The sequence below is a fragment of the Cryptomeria japonica genome, chromosome 1 (assembly GCF_030272615.1).
Source record: "Cryptomeria japonica chromosome 1, Sugi_1.0, whole genome shotgun sequence".
Classification (NCBI taxonomy): domain Eukaryota; kingdom Viridiplantae; phylum Streptophyta; class Pinopsida; order Cupressales; family Cupressaceae; genus Cryptomeria; species Cryptomeria japonica.
In genome coordinates, this window is record NC_081405.1 from 596,487,888 (window position 1) to 596,506,467 (window position 18,580).

Consider the following 18,580-nt stretch of genomic DNA (forward strand, 5'->3'; position numbering starts at 1 on the left):
TTGTGGTAAGGATTTTAGAGCTCAAAGACCTATTTAACTCTACTAGGTCTCCTTTAAAAAGGGACCTATCTAATTTTTCTGCTATGAAATTACTTCCAATCCTCCTATTATTCCATGTAGCTTGACCATTAGCAATACTAATATCTAGCAAACCATAATTTTGTACCCACCTCCTAAAATCCGTTTGGGTAGTGGTTTCAACTTGATTTCCCCCTACCTTTTCATTTTGATTTAAAATGACATTAAAGTCTCCCCCTAGGATGTAATTCCTAGTTACATCTTGTGCCATGAATGCTGCCACCTCAGCCCAAACTGTTCTTTTCCCTAGAGTACTTAAGGGTCCATATATGTTTATTATAACAAAGCTTAACAGATTACTAATGCTTCTTACCTAGCCCCCTTTCCAATTCTCTTTTAGCATAATTTCTTCAAAGTTGATCTTCCTAGGGTCCCATAAGATGGCTAAACCACTTGCTTCCCCAGATGTTTTTGTGAAGGAACTTTTCCATACTCCTAATTTTTTGCCTAACAGGTTCCAATCCTCCGATCTTAACTTAGTTTCCTGCAATAATATTAATTATGAATCCAAAAAGTGACTAGACAACATTTGATCAAACATTATTTGTTAGGGGCGTTTAAGCCCCTAATATTCCATGATGTGACCCTCATTGCTCTGTGGGAAGGCACTTCCCCTTCCCAATTTGTAACAGAGCAATGATCTTAGTCTGATCTTCTGCAGCTCCTGCCATCTATCTTAGTTCATTCAAAGATTTCCTCCCCCTCTGTTCGATTGCTTTCCCACAATTTGGGGTCTCTTTGTTTGGGCAATCCAAATCTAAGCCCAACTTAACATCATTTGCAGTCTCCAACTCTTAGATTAGAGGTTCAATATTTCCAGGCTCCACCTTTTCTACTTCCTCTAGGCTCAATATTGCTGAAATCAACCTTTGTTTTTCCTAGATTGCTTCAATACTATCTTCTTCTTCTGAGTTCGATCCTACATCTGACTCATGATTTAATCCCATTAAATTATACACTACCTCCACCTCCATGGGAATTTTCTCTTCCCCCATGATCCCAAATGCCCCTGTCTCTTGGTTAGTAATGTTAATCACATCTTTGGGGCCATCGGAGTCAACACCATCTAACATTGGTTGGGATTTGGAATCTGCCTCAACCTTGTTTACTTCAGGGTTCTCTATCATCCATGGTTCCCATTTCCATCTCCTGTTTATTGTTATTTATCATGTCTGGGTTGACATTTTCAATTTCGAAGCCCCTTGCCTGTTGATTAAATATAACATTTTATACCTACTTCCTATTTGTTACCAGGGTAACAAGATTTGTCACCCGTATCTAAATGCGTAATTATATTTTCTGATACTAGCCCATTATGAAATTTGACCTTTATCAGATAGCCTACCTGAGCAGTTATCAGTTCCAGGGGTTCCGACGATTTCGTATTCCTATTGAAATCCACCAATATCTTAACATCTATAGAGTTTAGATTATCCCCTTCAATACCTATAAACGAACCTAGAGCATTGCAAATTTCTACCAGGGCTTCAAATTGTAACAATTCTACCGGAAGATAAGGGATTCTTACCCATCTAGGAGTGGTTTTAAATTGGATAGTTTTCGAGTCAAATTTTTTATGCCAATCAAAGAACTATAAATTATAACCTTTAAAGATGATTGGATATCCCATTAGAAGTTTTGTTTTCAATGCCTCATTATTGCAAGTAATATAAAGAAAATCTTCTGGCAGGATAAAGATACTTACCTGGTTGGGGAATGCACTATTCCACCATTCACAATATTCTTGCTTGATTGACTCGAACCCCTCCATTTTGCAAATAATCCAAATTTGTGACAATGCTCCCAACGCTCCTCCACAATATTGCTATGAACTATGAATGCCTTGTAATCTCCCTTTTGCTCCTATCAGGAATTGAGCTTTCCCTGAGAATGTGAATTAGGGTTTGGAAAGGCCCTAAATCTATTTCTGCTATCGTTGTGGTAATTTTCATTAGTTCACTAAATCGACTGAGTAGCCTTACCATCAAAATCATCTTGCTTTCAGAAGGATGCATTAGGTTTGTTAGGGCCAACCCTTTTATTTGCCGTTGAATAAAGCCTATGGTCCACATTTTATGTTCCAGGTTGAATAAATCCCTTCTTCAACCGGGGTTTGTATGTGTGGTTTGGGTAAAGCTTATGCTGTCTTTCCAACTTCTTGGTTCTTTTTGACTTGACCGTCTGCCATTCATTAGTTGTAGACCGAGGCATCGTGTTAGGTAGGGTTTTCTGTGTTGTTTCCACTCTGCATTTGTCCACCCAATATCCATTCTCAAAAACCCATTGAGGTCTATATCCTCCCCGAGAATTCAGAAGATCTCTGTGTATTTCCTTAATCTGCAGGAAACTTGATTGTTGATGGGGATTTGGGCCATGTCGAGGGGGAGTTACAGATTTACAGAACCCCTACGACCCATAATTTTGCTTCCAAGCAAGGAACCTTCAGAAATAATTGTTCGGAAGACCTGCCGAATAAGTGTTTTTAATAATTCGCATTTTCGTTGATTTCAGAACATAGCGTTTTTTTAATTTTCAATACTAAATATTTTAAATATTATTTATTAAATAATTTACATATTTATTGTGAAAAAATAAGTATTTGCTTTCAAAGAAGAAAATCCATAAAATATGATTAATTGACAAATGCAAAAATTAATATCTATTCTTGATTACAATAATATATGCTTTAATCATATACTAATAACATGGATTATTAATGATAATATGTGTTTTTAATTCAATAAACATTACCGTTACTAATGTCTTCGAATTTTGAAAATAAAGATCGAGCTTTGACTCATTTGACATTTTTCTCCATCCTCCGTCTGCATCGATTGCATTTACTTCTAATGAACGAGGAATCAAAGCTCCAAAGAAGAGGCGTGTAGGAAGGTCTGATGCGCGTGTGTAAGGTGATTCTTTTTTACTCTTCTCTGTTCGTGCATTTTATTGTTTAAATATTTCACTGTTGCCCTAATTAAGTGATTTAGCTGCTTAATGTTATCTTTTACGCCAGAAAATTGCTGTTCTTCTTGTTGTTTGTTCTAAATATGCTCTCTTGGACTACGATTTTTAACATTTCATTGTTGCCCTAGTAAAGTTGAATAGTTTTCTGCAGTTTTTATTTCTTATTTCAAGGGTTTGAAATCATTCAGCATTTAACTTCATTATGTTTTCTAAACTGTTAGAAGATTGCAGATCTTCTTGTTTTCCTTTGCAAACGCACTATGTGGACAATGGTTTTAATAGGTTCATTTCACAAGTTTGCAAATTATTTCATATAATGTGAACATATCATTTATACATGCATACAAGATGTGGAAACAAATACAAATTCACGTGATTTTTTTGGACAAAATGTAAAAAAAATGAGGTCTCATTGCCTGTAATGGTTCATAAATTTGACGAGGATGATATCGAACTCTTTTATCTAATGAATTCCTGCGGATCATATATAAAGCTTGTAATCTGTTTGTCATAATGTTTCATGAGACATAAGTAATGTATGTTATGGATATCCATCAAAGCATAATAAGAATTGTTTTGTTTGTTACAATAAACACACACACAGAGCTTATCGAACTCTTTTATCTATTGAATTCCTACGGATAATATATATGGCTTGGAAACAGCTTGTCATAATGTCTCATGAGACATAAGCTATGTATTTTATGGATATCCGTTAAAGCATAATAAGAATTGTTTTGTTTGTCATAATAAACACACACACAGAGCTTATCGAACTCTTTTATGTAATGAAATCCTACGGGTTATATCTATAACTTGGAAACTTTTTGTCATAATGTCTCATGAGACATGAGTTATGTATGTTATGGATATCCATCAAAGCGTAATAAGAATTGTTTGTTTGTCACAACAAACACACACACACAGCTCATAAACTATTTGTCATAATGTCTCAATGAGACAGGCGTTTCCATTGAAGAATTAAGAAATACATGTTTGTTCTGATAAAAATGTATGAAAATGTGGATGCATGCTGAAATCACATGAACAATTTGATAAAATGCCTGAAGTAAATGTGGTCTAATTGACTGAAATGATTGCAACACATTGCTATATATGACTCTGGATACCTTTTAGTGCCGCTGTTGGCAAAACACACAACTTTTATTTATCAATAACTTATGTCAATTTTCTCTTATAACCTTGCAGGCTTGCTCTCGTTTTTCTTCAAAATATTGGTGCCATCTTTTGCATACTGTTCAAAACTCTCGCGCATTTTTTATGTTTCACCGAATGAGAGATGGCTTGGCTGTATTTATTTTAACTTTTAGGAATAGTATCTGTTATCTTCTTTTTGTATTTATTTTTAATATCTTATAGCAAGCGATGTCTACTGAGGTGTCAGGAGATGCTAGCATATGATACCTCCCTTTCTAGCTAGAGATTTTTTCTTCAGAAAGGATACATTCATTGTATGCCTCCAAGTTACATACCTGTCTTCAAAATGTTTCTTACTTTCTCAAATCATATATTCTTTTCTTCTGAAGAATTGTGTGGCTCTCCAAGTCAAGCCATTGCAGTTATTTAATTGGAGTGTCTTAAAGTCATCACTTTGAAGATATTTTATGTTTCTAGTTCTCTCTCAAATTCTATGTGTGTTGAGTCGCTTAAGGTAAATGTGGCACAACCACATGCTGAAGCCTTGAGAATTTGTTCAAAGATAGTTTGTTTCGAGATCAAATCCTCTATAAGTCTATACTAGAATTTATAAAGATACAAGTACAGCAATATATATTAAACCCAAATTTGTAGCTCCTCATTTTGTAGCACACCCTTAACCTTTAACAATATTTCTTGCAGGTTAAAATGATCTTTCAGTTGTATTATTTTATTAATACCTATTCTAGACTTCCAACTTCTGTATGTGTTCATATTTAGTGATTTTGAAAATGCAGACTGCTTTCTATTGTATTTTATTTTGTTCTGTCCTTTATTGTGATTTTGAGTGAAAGGAATTGAGGTACTATGAAGGGAAGCATCACATACAGCTCTTGTTTTGAGTCTGAAACAAGGTTTGCTTAAGCCTTTTTTTGAAGCTTATATGCACACTGAAGCTAATATTGTAGGAAAAATAGAAATATTGTATCCAATGAATTCAGTAAACGGGCAAGCATTTTTTATTTTTAATGTAACTCCTTTTCTCATTTCTATTTTCAACAAACCTTCACTTCTCACTAAATATTACCTATATTTATGTGGTGCACAGTGCTTTTACCATCCTTAAATTTATTTTCAGATTGTATTGTACAAGCATATACCAATGACCATAGTGTTATGATGACTAATTTGTGTCGACATCATGTATGTTAAGGGTCCAAGATTTGCTTGTTATAAGTAATTTATTGACTTCTAAGTTTGTATATTATACCAAATTTTGAACTGGTGTAGTAATTGTAAATTCTCAAGAAGACTGTTCGGAATATTTTGCAGTTGTTCAATGTTTAATTCTCACATGGAAAGGATATTTTATAATCTAATTTTACTCTTTTTTATATAACGCAGATATGGAAATCAGTATGGATGAAACACATGTATCTCTGAAGTCCAAGCAACAATCATTTTTTGCCTGCTATTTACTTTGTTCTTTGAGTTCTCGTTATAAGGGTTGCACCTATATTGGGTATGATCTCTTTACATCCTTATTTTACTGGAAGTAATAGTGCAAGTTGGGTGGAGGCAAGTTAAAATAAGAGTAGGAAAACTTCAAAAGGGATTATTCCATTTAAGAAAAAGGAAATTTGGGCAATTGTATAAAGTTTTAAATGATGCTTTATAACATTTCAGATAATGCAAGATCTTGTTACAATTACTGATCATATGGGTTAAAAGAAGTATACTTTGGCAGAGTGAAATTTTCTTTGTCCTAAATTTTAAATTAATTTAGTTGTAGTTAGCATTTGTTTTAATTACGACCTTACTGTTGTCAGGAAGATTGCACCTTGGCTAAGTGTGAAACTTAGCTATCTTGTGAAACATGGGATCATCCTCAAGATGTGGATTACTTATCTAGAGGACGAACCTCTAAAGAGGGCTGGTTCCCTTGATGGACCTCCTAAAACTATTCTGTTGACAAGGAAAAGGGATAGAGAGATAACTTGAATTGAAACTTGGGATCCTGGGAGATGATGCACCAAATTTTGAAGATCTATTTGCTGTCCTAACTCACAATCTGCTTCAATAAAGAACTTTTGTTTGTTCACAACTCAATTTAGAACATGCTATTCATGAATATTTTATAAGAAAGTTCGAGTTCAATCCTTGTTTGAAGGAAAACTGCTGGTCTTCACAACTTCAATCTATTGAAATCATTAAACACAACCTATGACATGTACTGATCATGACCTGTACTAATCATGAACTTTCTTGCTTCAACTTTGTTTGAATGAGACAAAATTAAAGGATTTGTATGTAAATCACAAAAATGCATCAAATCCTTCATTCATCATGTAATTAAAGGATTTGAATTTTTCTTGATCTCTTATTTTCTCATGAGTACTATATCTTCTTTAAGATGGCTTTGATAGATATCTGTACCCTCTTGTGACCAGTTGTTGTCACTGCCTTTTGAATTCCATCAGGACTGTCAGCTTGCTTTGACTCTCTTTTGTCATCACTATGCTCTGCTTTTAGTCTCAACATGACTGTAACCCTCTCCTTAATGGTGACTGACATATCTTCATGTACAGGTCTATGGTTGTGACTCTCATCATTTCATTAAATGGAGCCTTCACTGCCTTAAAGAGTTGTGACTATCACTTGAACTGTGTATGTTATCCTTTATACCATTACCATATAAGACTTGTTGCCAAAACTCCGCTTTCCAAGTATCACAGTAACAAGGGTTTGATAGAGATTTAAGCATGCTTAAGGCTTTTATACCCAAACAACAGCACTATATAAAGCTCCAAGGATAGCACAAACCCTTCACCATAACTTAGGAGAGTTTGCCTATGGTTGTTTGACTGTTCCTTGACTATCATAGCTATCTCCATGGCTATTACTAACTTGGCATCTTTTGTACTGTCATACATGCTTTATGTGTGCCATAAGGCTATCACTGTCAACATTCTGGGTTTCTCTTTTAAGTAACCTGTTGTCTCATCTTGTTGTTGTGTCATCCCTATGACTTTTAAATTTTAATAGGAACAGTATACAAAACCCCAGTGCTTTCTATTATAATCTACTCTCTGCCCTAGGGCTAGCTCCTTAGTTGTGCAGGGACATCTCCAGAGGTTTTTGAAGGGTTTCCTTTGATTGCTCTTTTCAATTGCTATCACTGTATGGTATGAAACCTCACTGCCCATCTTGCCAAAGAAACCTCACCATGGCCTTATGAAACTTGCCTCTATGTGATCTTTAGCAATGGATTCATTGATATTTGTCACTGCTATGCTATCATTGCCATGTAGCTGCATTCTTTTTTGTTCACTGTCCAATTAATGGACTGTCAAACTTTGCTTTATCCTTGGCTCTTTATGTTGCCTTAAAGAATTTCAAAAACTTAACAACATCAATAACCTCTGACCGTCTTTGCAAAACTGGTCATCTCTCATATTAATGACTAAGATCTCCTCTGTCATCTCTGGATTTTACAGACTTGACCTCACGACCTCACTGTTGCTTACATTAAGTGATTAATGTCATTGTTCCTCCTCTCCATGGCTGTCACTTAATGACTATCATTTCATGTATTTCACATGACTGTCATTCCTAACCCTCCAATTCCTTACAAACATGCCTTTCTTTTGGACTGCTATTATTTAGCAAACATTCATTTGTCTTCATGTCATCATTCAAGCAAATTGCAGGTTTAAAGGTTTCCTTATAACCAGAACAAATTGCTTTCAGACAATTCCTTTGTCAAGTGTTCCTCTATATCGCCTATTTTTGATAAAAGAGTGGGTACTATTGTGAGAGGACGACGAGATCCATGTCCAACTTGTGTAGCTTGCTCAGCTTCAAAATAGGGTTTTCTGTATCTGCATTTGGATCTCCCATGCATTTCTCTATCTTCTTGCTATCCAAATTAAGAGATTTGATGATATTGTCTGCTAATTCTCTGATATATTTTTTTCCCTCTCATATGACACCTAGTATTGAAATCAGTGTCATAGTCCCACCAAAACCAAGGTCTGTTATCTTCTTTTGCAACTTGAAAGACACACAATTGTCTCAGATTTTCAATCATCACATCTTTCCCAGCAAACCCCTAACTAAATTGCTGTTCAAAATCAAGTGCACAGTATCTTCCATGATTAATGCATTGAGCTTTGCACTGCTTGCTCAAAGTAAATGCCCGAGGGCACTGCCAAGTGAAATAGTGAGGGTAAATTGTGTGTACCCACTTTTCTCAAGAATTTGAGCAACTCCTTTGAAATTCTTTAAAAAACTCCGTGTGCATATCAGACGTCAATCCCCAGTCATAATTGTCATTTATCCATAATTCATACCTCACACATTGATCTATCTGTGGAACAAAATCTTTCCAGGAAAAATTAATATTAACCGTTTTCTCCTTACTGATAGCTTTTTTCAATTTGTCACCTAAGTTTTCCCCAATGAAGGCAGATGGAATAGAGAAATCCTGAATATATTCAATATGTGTATCATCTTCAGGCGAATCCATGGTTATCAAAGGTTCTTCCTTGTCATCAGACACAAGGACAGCCACTGCCCCAGCTTTCTGAGCATTCCAGACTTCAAGAGAAACTCATGAATGAATTCCTTCAACTCATGCAAGATTTGCTTATCCATATCAACAACATATTAATGATTAAGAAAAACTTCACATGATATAGGGAGGTTTTTTAGCAGAAAACTACAGACCTCGCATGTAATGGACTGTCATGTGTATGAGAATAGCACAGCCTGAAATACACATCTTTAAGACTCCTGCATTCATTCTTTTGAACCTGTAGCTGTTTAACTTCCGCTTATCTGCTGTTTTGTTGCCATTATAGCTTCAAACTGCAGCTGACAAGAGAGCAAGAGAACCTAGGGTTCTTCCTTGCGTGAAGTTAAACATTTGGCAAACTAACCCATGCAGTTAGTGTTTCCCACCATGACTCGACCCCAAAGCTGAATCATGATTTAAAAAAATGGCTGTTTGAGTTTAAGAGTTCCCTCCAAATGCTCTTAAAAAGAACTTAACATGGTTTTTTTTTACCAATTTAGACTTTTAAAACTTATCAACTTAAAACAAAGGTATTTGAAATAATCTTTTTCCTTCTTGCTCTTTTAAAAGCCCTACAATAAACTCTTCTAGAATTCCTAGGACTCTGTCTTATATTTATTTTTGGCCTGGAGGCCAAAAATAGGTAACGCTTACTTAATTGGAATTTTTTCAAATCAGTCTACAAGAAATATTGGTCCTCTTTTAGATCATAAAATTTATTGAACATTTTATTTATTGTCTGAGTCCCAGTGCATTGCTTTGCCTTTAGATACACATGAAAATCAGTTCTATGAAAACTGTAGTGGGTCAAGCATGATGTGTTGCTTTAAACATCTTGCATTTTACATGTTATCTTTTTCCTTGCCCCCTGTATGCTTGATGCTTGTACTATAATTTTAGGCCTCCGAGTTAAATAGCTTTATCTAGGGACATATTGAAACATAGGTTACTCAAAGTGATGGACATGGGTCATCTAAACTAGCCACTGATCAGATTACTGTATTCAAATTCAGACTTTGATGCATTTTCTCCTTGTGGTTATTTGTAGCTAGAGAACAAGTTGATCTTATGGTTTTCAGTCTTTCTTGACAGCCAAAAAGGTTGCTTGTGAAGTTATACTCTGAAGGACCCATGACCTCTTACTTGAAATGCTTACAGAGCCTTATTTTGGTTTATTGAACCTCTGTGTTTCCAATCTTGCCTAGAGTTCTTTTGACTACTTTTAATATCTTGGATAATATGAATTTAGAAAGTCAAGTGAGCACGCTATGACTGGCATTTGCTACTTCGGTAGCTGCCATACTATTTATCTTTTGTATTCTCTGCCTACATACTAATAGAAGAGCATAATAAAAGTTCTGTTTCTCTTGTGCATCCACTTGCTTATTGTCTCTTCTTTTGCTCATTGTTCTCTTCTTTTAGTTATGAGCTCATGTCAAGAGAAGACCTTGAAAACGCTGCAGTTTTACACTATTATACTTGCCAAGTTGATCCAACACACTCACTATGGGGGAAATAATTGATCACTTGATAAATAAGAAAAATGCCAAACTATTCATATATTGTTGAATAGATCACAAATATATCTGGAACACAGTGGATAAGAGTTGGTATGCACTGCATTTTTACATGTACTTGCATGTTACTTGAGTCCTACATTATTTGGTGTAAGCTGCATTATAGTCTACAAACCTAAAGATAATAGAGGATTTGTATGACTACTTTGATAGGACATATCATTCTGGTTACAAACTTTGTGCCCCGGATTCTACCATTTGAATTTTTGCCCAATCCACTAGCTCACTTGCTTATAAAAGGAATGGAATGCATTTGAGTTCACTCGATTAAATAAGAGAAACACGTTGAAGCCTATTGAACTAAAGTCTCTTTAAATCACACATCCTATGTTATGGTTACAAGACTAAAACATTTGTTGATGCTGCTTATTATGATGATTCAATGATTTTGAAAATGAGCAGGTCTGTAATTCTAGTACATCATTAGTTCCAGGCAATGGAAGTAACTTTGTTGAGAAAGTATTGGCACCGGCTTAGGTCAAGAATGCTGTCTAACAGGCTATGCCTTCTGTATTTAAGCAAGTCATAATATCCATAGATCTGTGCAAAAAGGAACTACTGCCGAAATTCCCTTTTCTTACACATAGGAGTATATTCATAGCAGACTTCTCATTCTAGTTCCTTTGTCTTTTTGCATGTGTGATAATTAGCTTTTTTGTTTTTAAACAAAAGGCAAACTTCACCAATTAAAAGATAATATAGATCACAATAGAAATTTGTAATGGACCCTCAAAACTGTTAATCTAGACCCACATAAATTATAATGGACACACAAGGTACTAATAATTAGTTCTGAAGTCGATTATCCTTAAGCATCATGGAAATGCCCCTCATTTGGTCGGTGTAAATATGAGCCTTTTTTTTTAGCATGGAACTTCTTTCAATGATATACTCTCTGAAAAGTACTTATTTGAGTATGATTGTGTCATCATTTTTGTCCAAACTTTTAGCTTTATGTCACAACCTCATCTAGAAATTGTCACGTCATTTTCAAGTGACAAGACAAGACAAAAATCATCATAACGATTATTTGCCCTTTCCATGGTGCGTTTAGGTCCTCAAGACCTTTTGTCAAAGTAAACAAGGATAATTCACAATTGCAATCTATTGGAAAATGAGGTCATCTAGAACCAATGATGGTCCGATCACCAAGAGGGCCTATAGCTCAGTGGTACAGAGCAAATGGGAGGACTTGGGCTCAACTCCTAGCTACTCCGCTACTCCATGTAATTTTTACATGGTATTAGAGCTCAGGTCAATATAGCTAGGCTAAGCTAGGATCCTTGAGCAATTGCAGTGTGGCTCCACAATGGTGTTGGAAAATGAGTAACTCCTAAACGAAAGATGGACTGGTCACCAAGAGGATCAATAGCTCAGTGGTAGAGCACCCCATCAACAAATGGGAGGTCCTAGGTTTGACTCCTAGTTGGTCCATGAAAAGTTTAACACAATCATCTATATGCAAATGGTAGTGAAATTTAACATAGGAAAAATGGGAGGTAATCATCAACTAGATAATTTCAATCATAGTTTGCAAATATTCAGTGAGTTGTCAAGTACTTGTAGGTATTTTTATTGCACAAGTATTTGCAAGTTTAACTTGCAAGTCCACAGGGATGATTTTTTGGTGAAGACCTAAGTTTACCAAATTGGGTATGGATACAGACATGGGTACGAGTACAGATTTACGGGTACAACAATTTTTTCCTCGGGTACAAGTACATGTACGTCTGTATATATATTTTCAAAAAAGTTATAAATCCACAAAAATAAAATAATGTTTTATTAAACTTGAATATGTTATAATAAAAATATGTTTAAAATTTTAATTCAAATATAATTTATATAGAAATAAAAAATATATTACTTAAAAATCTAATTTTAATATATTGAATAAAAACCAAATTGGGAATGTTTAAAAAAAAAAATTTTAAAATTTAAAATTAATTTAAAAAACTAAAAACTAAAAAAACAAAACCTCAAAAAATCAAAATCTAAATACTCATTGAAATGTGTGGACAGGATGTTGTTAGGAATGGATGATTGAGCAAGAAGTGGTAAGCTTGCTTGTAATTTCGCCTGGAATTGCAAGCACAACACCTAAGGTTATGAATTACAAGTCCACATTGTGTAAGACCTAGGTGAAGTAGTGTCAAAATTTGACTAAGTCAAGAGTCAACCCCTTTATACCACATACAAATTTGTGTAGGACCAAGGGCATTAAGTTGTGCATACCTCCATCTATAAAATCAGACTTCATACATGGTGCAAATCAAGTAAGTGTTGCCTTAGGGTGGCCTCAACATTCATTTTGTGCAAGAAGGCATCCAAGTAATCTGTGAGTAGTGCAAACTGATACCTTAAATCTGACCCCCTTTGTGCAGAGCTACCCTCAAAATCCACTCAAGGAAGCCTTTGTGTATGTAGGGGTTAGATTTGCGCCTATGGAGGAGATGAAAGGAAGGATCAAGACACAAGGTTTGTGCAATAGGGGGGTCTAATTTGCGCCTTTACTTGTGCACCGATACCCTTCATTTGTGCCCAAGAGGGGAAAATCATGAAAATTATGAAGGATCAACCCCCTTTGCGGCTTGTATAAACTGACACATCATGTGTTGTGTAAAGCAACCCCTCAATGCCACCCATGTTTGTGCAAAGCAACACTGAAATCCTGCTCAAGGATAGGATTTGTGCATGGTTACCATCAAAACCCGCTCCAAGGGAAGTTAATGCAAAGGTGCTACTCAAACTCGCCTTCACATTTGTGGATGCGCTCAGCAAGTTTTGTGCAATCAAGCACCTCAAACGCTCTCAAGGGAGAGCAGTGCAAGCATACACTTAAATTCCACTTCTCATTTGTGCACATACATCCCTTGAAATGCGCTCAACATCCTTAGTTGTGCAAAGGTAGGTCTAGAATCCATCCAGCAACTTTTTGTAACTCAGACCTAAAGGCATAAAAACTCAGATCTAAGAATATTGAATCAGACAGAAAACACAAAATCCAGACCTAAAGCATGCAATCTGACCTAATCTTAATTCGCAGTCCTAATAATCAGAGCAAATTAATGATTGAGTTTGAAGTTGTGTTTTGAAAGGAGCTCTCAACACTTATTTATAAGGGGTTCAATACAATATTTTCTCTCTGCCAGCTGACTTGATGAGCAAAATGAATCTCTTAGTGCATAAAGCCAACCTCAATTTGTGCAAGCCTCCCTATCAATTGCGCCTAAGCTAGTGCATGTGAGCTATCAAAACCTGCTCAGCCAAGGGGAGAAGGTGCAAGTCCGCCCAACTTTGGGAAAATCTAAATTTTAAAGTTGCAAGATAAATGCTGTTTCTACCACCGACATGAGTAAACACCTGATCAATTCAATTTCCAACTTAAGTTTGTGCATATCGGCTTCATTGATATGAGATGAATTCAAGGGTAAAAAGGCATATATAAGGAGGATCAAAATTCATCCATTCAAGAGGCATATTCAAGTGTAATTCGCAGCAAACAATCAGAGGATGAGACCTGATTTCAAGGACAAATTCCATCATTAGATTGTTATTTCCAGATTTAAGTTGATCTTTGAAAGCATAGTTAATAATGCATTAAGGGTATGGAGGGTTATATTATTTGCATAGTTCTTGATCTGTTGTTTTTGTCTTTCAGGTTATGAAGCAAGAATGAAAGACTCCACCAAGATGTACAAGATCAAAGTCAAAAGATGAAGATTAGCTGAAACATGAAGGAGACTTCAAGGGATGGAAGACCTTTCAACACAATTTCAAGATCATTCCAAGGGAATTACCAAGGGTTCAAGTTCTAATTACTCTACCAACAAGGCAAGGATGCAAGAAGATTATGGCAACATTACTCTACAAACATGGTGAGGATGCAAGAAGATTATGGCAACATTGCTCTACATAATGGTCATCCTGCATGGAGAAGGCAAACAGCAATGCAACATCAAAGAGTCAACATCAAGACAAAGACTTGGGCATCATAACTTCAAGGTTATAATCACCACACAGAGGTTGCCTTACAACACCTGGATGTTCAAGGCGTAGCATTTGAGTGAGGAAATTTTACAATTATCTTGAATTTCCTTTAGAAATCCAAGATTCAAGGCTAGTACACGATGGAGATACCCTACATCAAGTGAAAGAATTCAAGTCTAATTAGGGATCAATGTAAGGTTCATGGTGAAATACTACACAAGGACAAAGTTCCCAAGTTAGGAGATGAAATTGCACAAGAAGAACAAGTGTAGGCATCATGAAGTCAAGATCAAACATCATCACAATTAGTACATCACGAGGAAGATTCCCAAGTATGAACACGAAATAATGCAAGTATGATCAAGAGATATTTTCAGAAGAGTTAAGCAAAGCTAGTAACTTGATCATGATGATGCAATTTGAGAATATGCCCCTTCATCATCACAATTGGGCAATTGGAAATCTTGAGTATCAAGAGATATTGCCCCAACACAAACACTTCTTTGTGATGATCTACAAGGCAAAGTGTGCAAGTAGCTAAGGTGGCATCCAATCATCACTAACCCAATTATGTCATGACAAGTCAGCATGTCGAAATACATTGAACCTAACTCATCCAGTGAAGGAGCAAGTGACACATGGCATTGGATCAAATAGTATTCATTGCACCTAACCTCGTTTCCCATTGGTTTGCATTCATGGAACGATGTGTGTGTAATACAATGTAATTTTCTTATTGGTCGAATAGAAGTTACTTATAACTTACCCTAATTAGGGTTTTATCATGTAATCTTGACCTCTTGAATCAATTAGAGCCATTGAATTGTAAAGAGACCTTAATATAAGGCTCAATCCTTTGATTTGTAAAAGTTAATAGTCAAAGAATAGTTGTTAGATAGCAGTTAGCAGTAGAGTAGGAGGAGGAAACTCAAAGTTGTTGCCGAGACTTGTTGAAGTTAAAACACGATTTTCGTTGACGTTTGGTGGATCTTTATGTGTTGTTTCAACATTTTGCTTTGTTACTTCTCAAAACTAGTTGAAGTTCATTGATTATAATGGAGAAATGTGAAGATGTTTGATGGCATTCCAGTTTGTACCATTTGTAATTTGCTGATTGTAAGTTGCAGTGTATGGTTAGTCCGAATCTCATTAAGCACTAGTTCGATTGTGGATATTCACTTGGACTGCACCGGTATTGGGTGTTTGAATGAATGTTCATAATATGAAAACCCTTCGTTATCCTTTGGAGATTGCATCAGTTTTGTGTAGTTGTTTCTGCATGGCGAAGCAAGGTTTGATTATGGAATCCATCTATCAAAGCATCATCCTTTATCATCATTGTCCTTAGGACTCTAGATTAGATTTCCTAACCTTATCTCGTTTTGCCTTTTATTTCTTCCAAGTTAAGTAAGATTCCACATTCTAGCTGTGTTCATAAGCGTAAGTTCCTTTGTGATTACCAACAAGATCACATCATACAGTGAGTCTATCCAAGATATAAGTTGATTGTTCACATTGTAAACCTTGGAGTTGTCTCATTTGATCATATTTCTTTAGCATATGAGGTTTCTTTGTTCAAGAGAGGATAGAATACTTAGTATTTAATTCTGTGTTCGAGGTGTCCTAAAAAGCACATCAACAGGACCCGATACGAACCTAGGGATGAACCCAAATCATATCGAAATCCGCATCGAACCCATGTCTGGTTTTGCCCCTAAGTGCACAAACCTGGTATCATAGCTGAAAACTTGTTGGTTTTTTTGGTGAGTACTCAACAAAACTCTGTGAACCCATCGTGAAAAATCATGATGCAAGATTTTTTTTTTTTTTTTTGTAAGCATTTAAATTTGTAAAAAAATGACAAATTGTCAAAATTGCCAAACATGTTGAATGGCCAAAACATGCTGAAAATATTTCTTCGGCTTAGTCTAATGAGCTTGTTGAAACGCCTTCGGAGTGGCAGGGGGCTACACTCGACCCACTATGATCCCTTGGCTATTTAGGTCTTCAACCTAAACTTTCTACCTTTGGTACGCCAATGCATATGTCACTACCTTAGACTCACCATCAATTGTTCAATAAATGCTAGATAATTAAAAGTTACTTCACATACCAACATGACTTCAAATTGTTATATTTTTTAATTGTGTAAATATGAAATTTATGATGATGATTTTCAAAGACAATCATCATAAATTCATAAGAGTTATCAGTTAGCAGCTACCTATTGTATCCACTATTTTGCTTTGCATGATGAAGCAATTTTGTTATCCATATGAATTGAAGAATCAAATTTAATAGAAATCATTTCCTCAAGGCTTTTTAGACCCATTTGATACATTTTGTAATTGAATTTTGCAAAAAAGATGTGCTTTTTCAAGAAATTCTATTATTTTTTAATTTTTCAAGTTTTTGTTGAGTCAAAAATTGTGGGCTTGCCAAGTACTGTCCGTGTTTGCAAACTATGATTTCAATAATTGCATGATATGCTTATAATGCCCCACAATAACCACCAAGAAAAAGATATTTTATGCTATGTCATAATGATAGATTTGATATGCATATTATGTTTTGGAGGAAGAGACGTGATATGTCCACCCAAAGCCATTTCTACACTAAGCCCAAGAGTGGATGTTTGCTAGAGCCCTCATTGCTTGTGTAGTTGTTGGAATATAATGCTCCAACTGAACAATAAAACTAGTGTGTCTTTAACAACTGAGGTGTTCAATTTGATTTCAAACACCTTCAATTTGCTGTCCTCTTTTATAAAGTTAGCTTTCATTATTCAGCAGTTAATTGTCAGTCTATTTAGCAAATTTGTAGGGAAGTGTTGACGTGTTTTTTATGACTACATCGAACACAGAATAAAGTTGTCTAACGATCACTTCACTCTCTCTTGATCAAAGTGCGATTGTCTGCTAAGATTGCAGGAAGATCAAACAATCAACTCCAAGGTTCCTTTATGCTATGGATGTGACACAGTTGGCTGATGTGATTGTTGGTAATCCAAGGGGCCTTACGTTTGCATTGTCTTTCACTTCTTTGCTGTGGTTGGAACACCATCATCGGATATGGCAATTCTGCGATGCTGCTGCTTCGAAGGGACTAAAATGAACTGAAAGTAAAAGAGAAAGGGGTTAGAAGGATCTAAATCTACTCCTAAGGGTAGTGATAACAATGAATAGTGCTTTGGTGGACAAATTCCAAATAAACCAAGCTCGGCTTCGCCAAGATCAACTACAACTCCGCAAGAACCGGTGCAATCTTCTGGGGATGGTAGAGGATTTTCAAATTGAGAAAGTACATTTGAATACCCAAAAACGATGCAATCCAAACGACTATCCACAATCGAACTCAACACAAATTTAGGGGGCTCAAACTAACTTTACACTGCAACTTACAATCAACAAGATGCAAAAAGTATGAACCATGGAAATTCATCAGACACCATTACATTCTCCATTGAAATCAAAGCACTTTACTATTTCTAATCTAAGTGAGGAAGGTGAAACCATGCAAGCTTTGAAAAAATAACTTAAGTGGACACCATCAGAGAACAATGTTTCATTGTTATTGTCTCAAAACTTATCGCAACAATTTCATACAAAGCTCCCTCCTTTTACAAATGAGGGGGGGTCACCCCCTTTATATAGGCCTCAGGCCATGATTACATTCAAACCCTAATTAGGGTTTACCCTAGAAGATTCCCACTCAAGGTGCAACAAGGTGGGAATCGGTAATTAATAACCCATCATGCCCATATACAATTAATTACAATCCTGCTAGAAATGGCGCCCATAAAGCATTAAATGTACCCTCATGCAAAATTCGCCCATGATGCCATAAATGCACCGTCATCTTCTGAATGTGACGGTCGCATGCAAAGGAATCTGTCAATGCCATAAATGTGACTGCTGTATGCAAAGAGATGCTTCATCAATTCAGCATGTGTTGACTCGGTTGCCACTTGGCGAGACAACCTTGGAGAGAGAAAACTTCAGGAGAGAAGAATTTGATCCATGAAGAATTTTCTTGAAGTTTCTCGAACTTTCCTTGCTTTGGAGGAGATTTTTAACAATTCTCCACAATCTCCTATTTTTTAGGAATTTCCACAATTTTAGGGTTTTGGTGTAGGAGAGAGAGAATTCTCTCACGTATCCATATCTTCAAAAATTTCTAAATTTGGAGGTCATTTGAGCCCTGAAAAATGGATTTTTCAAATTTTTCCTTGGGG

General features: G+C 35.8%; 1 protein-coding gene across 4 annotated transcripts in view; it reads left to right on the plus strand.

Moving 5' to 3' along the window:
• Positions 1 to 2,839: 2,839 nt before the first annotated feature.
• LOC131027864 (uncharacterized) overlaps positions 2,840 to 18,580 on the plus strand; it is an 80,013-nt gene continuing 64,272 nt past the window's right edge. For 2 of the 4 annotated variants that reach the window (XM_057957966.2, XM_057957973.2), the window contains exons 1-2: positions 2,840 to 2,990; positions 5,608 to 5,725. In XM_057957966.2, coding sequence (XP_057813949.1) covers positions 5,610 to 5,725 — 116 coding nt within the window. In that variant the 5' untranslated portion in view covers positions 2,840 to 2,990; positions 5,608 to 5,609. Of the gene's footprint in view, positions 2,991 to 5,607; positions 5,726 to 18,580 lie in introns of those variants that run through there. The other 2 variants (XM_057957980.2, XM_057957989.1) reach the window with 2 other exon arrangements.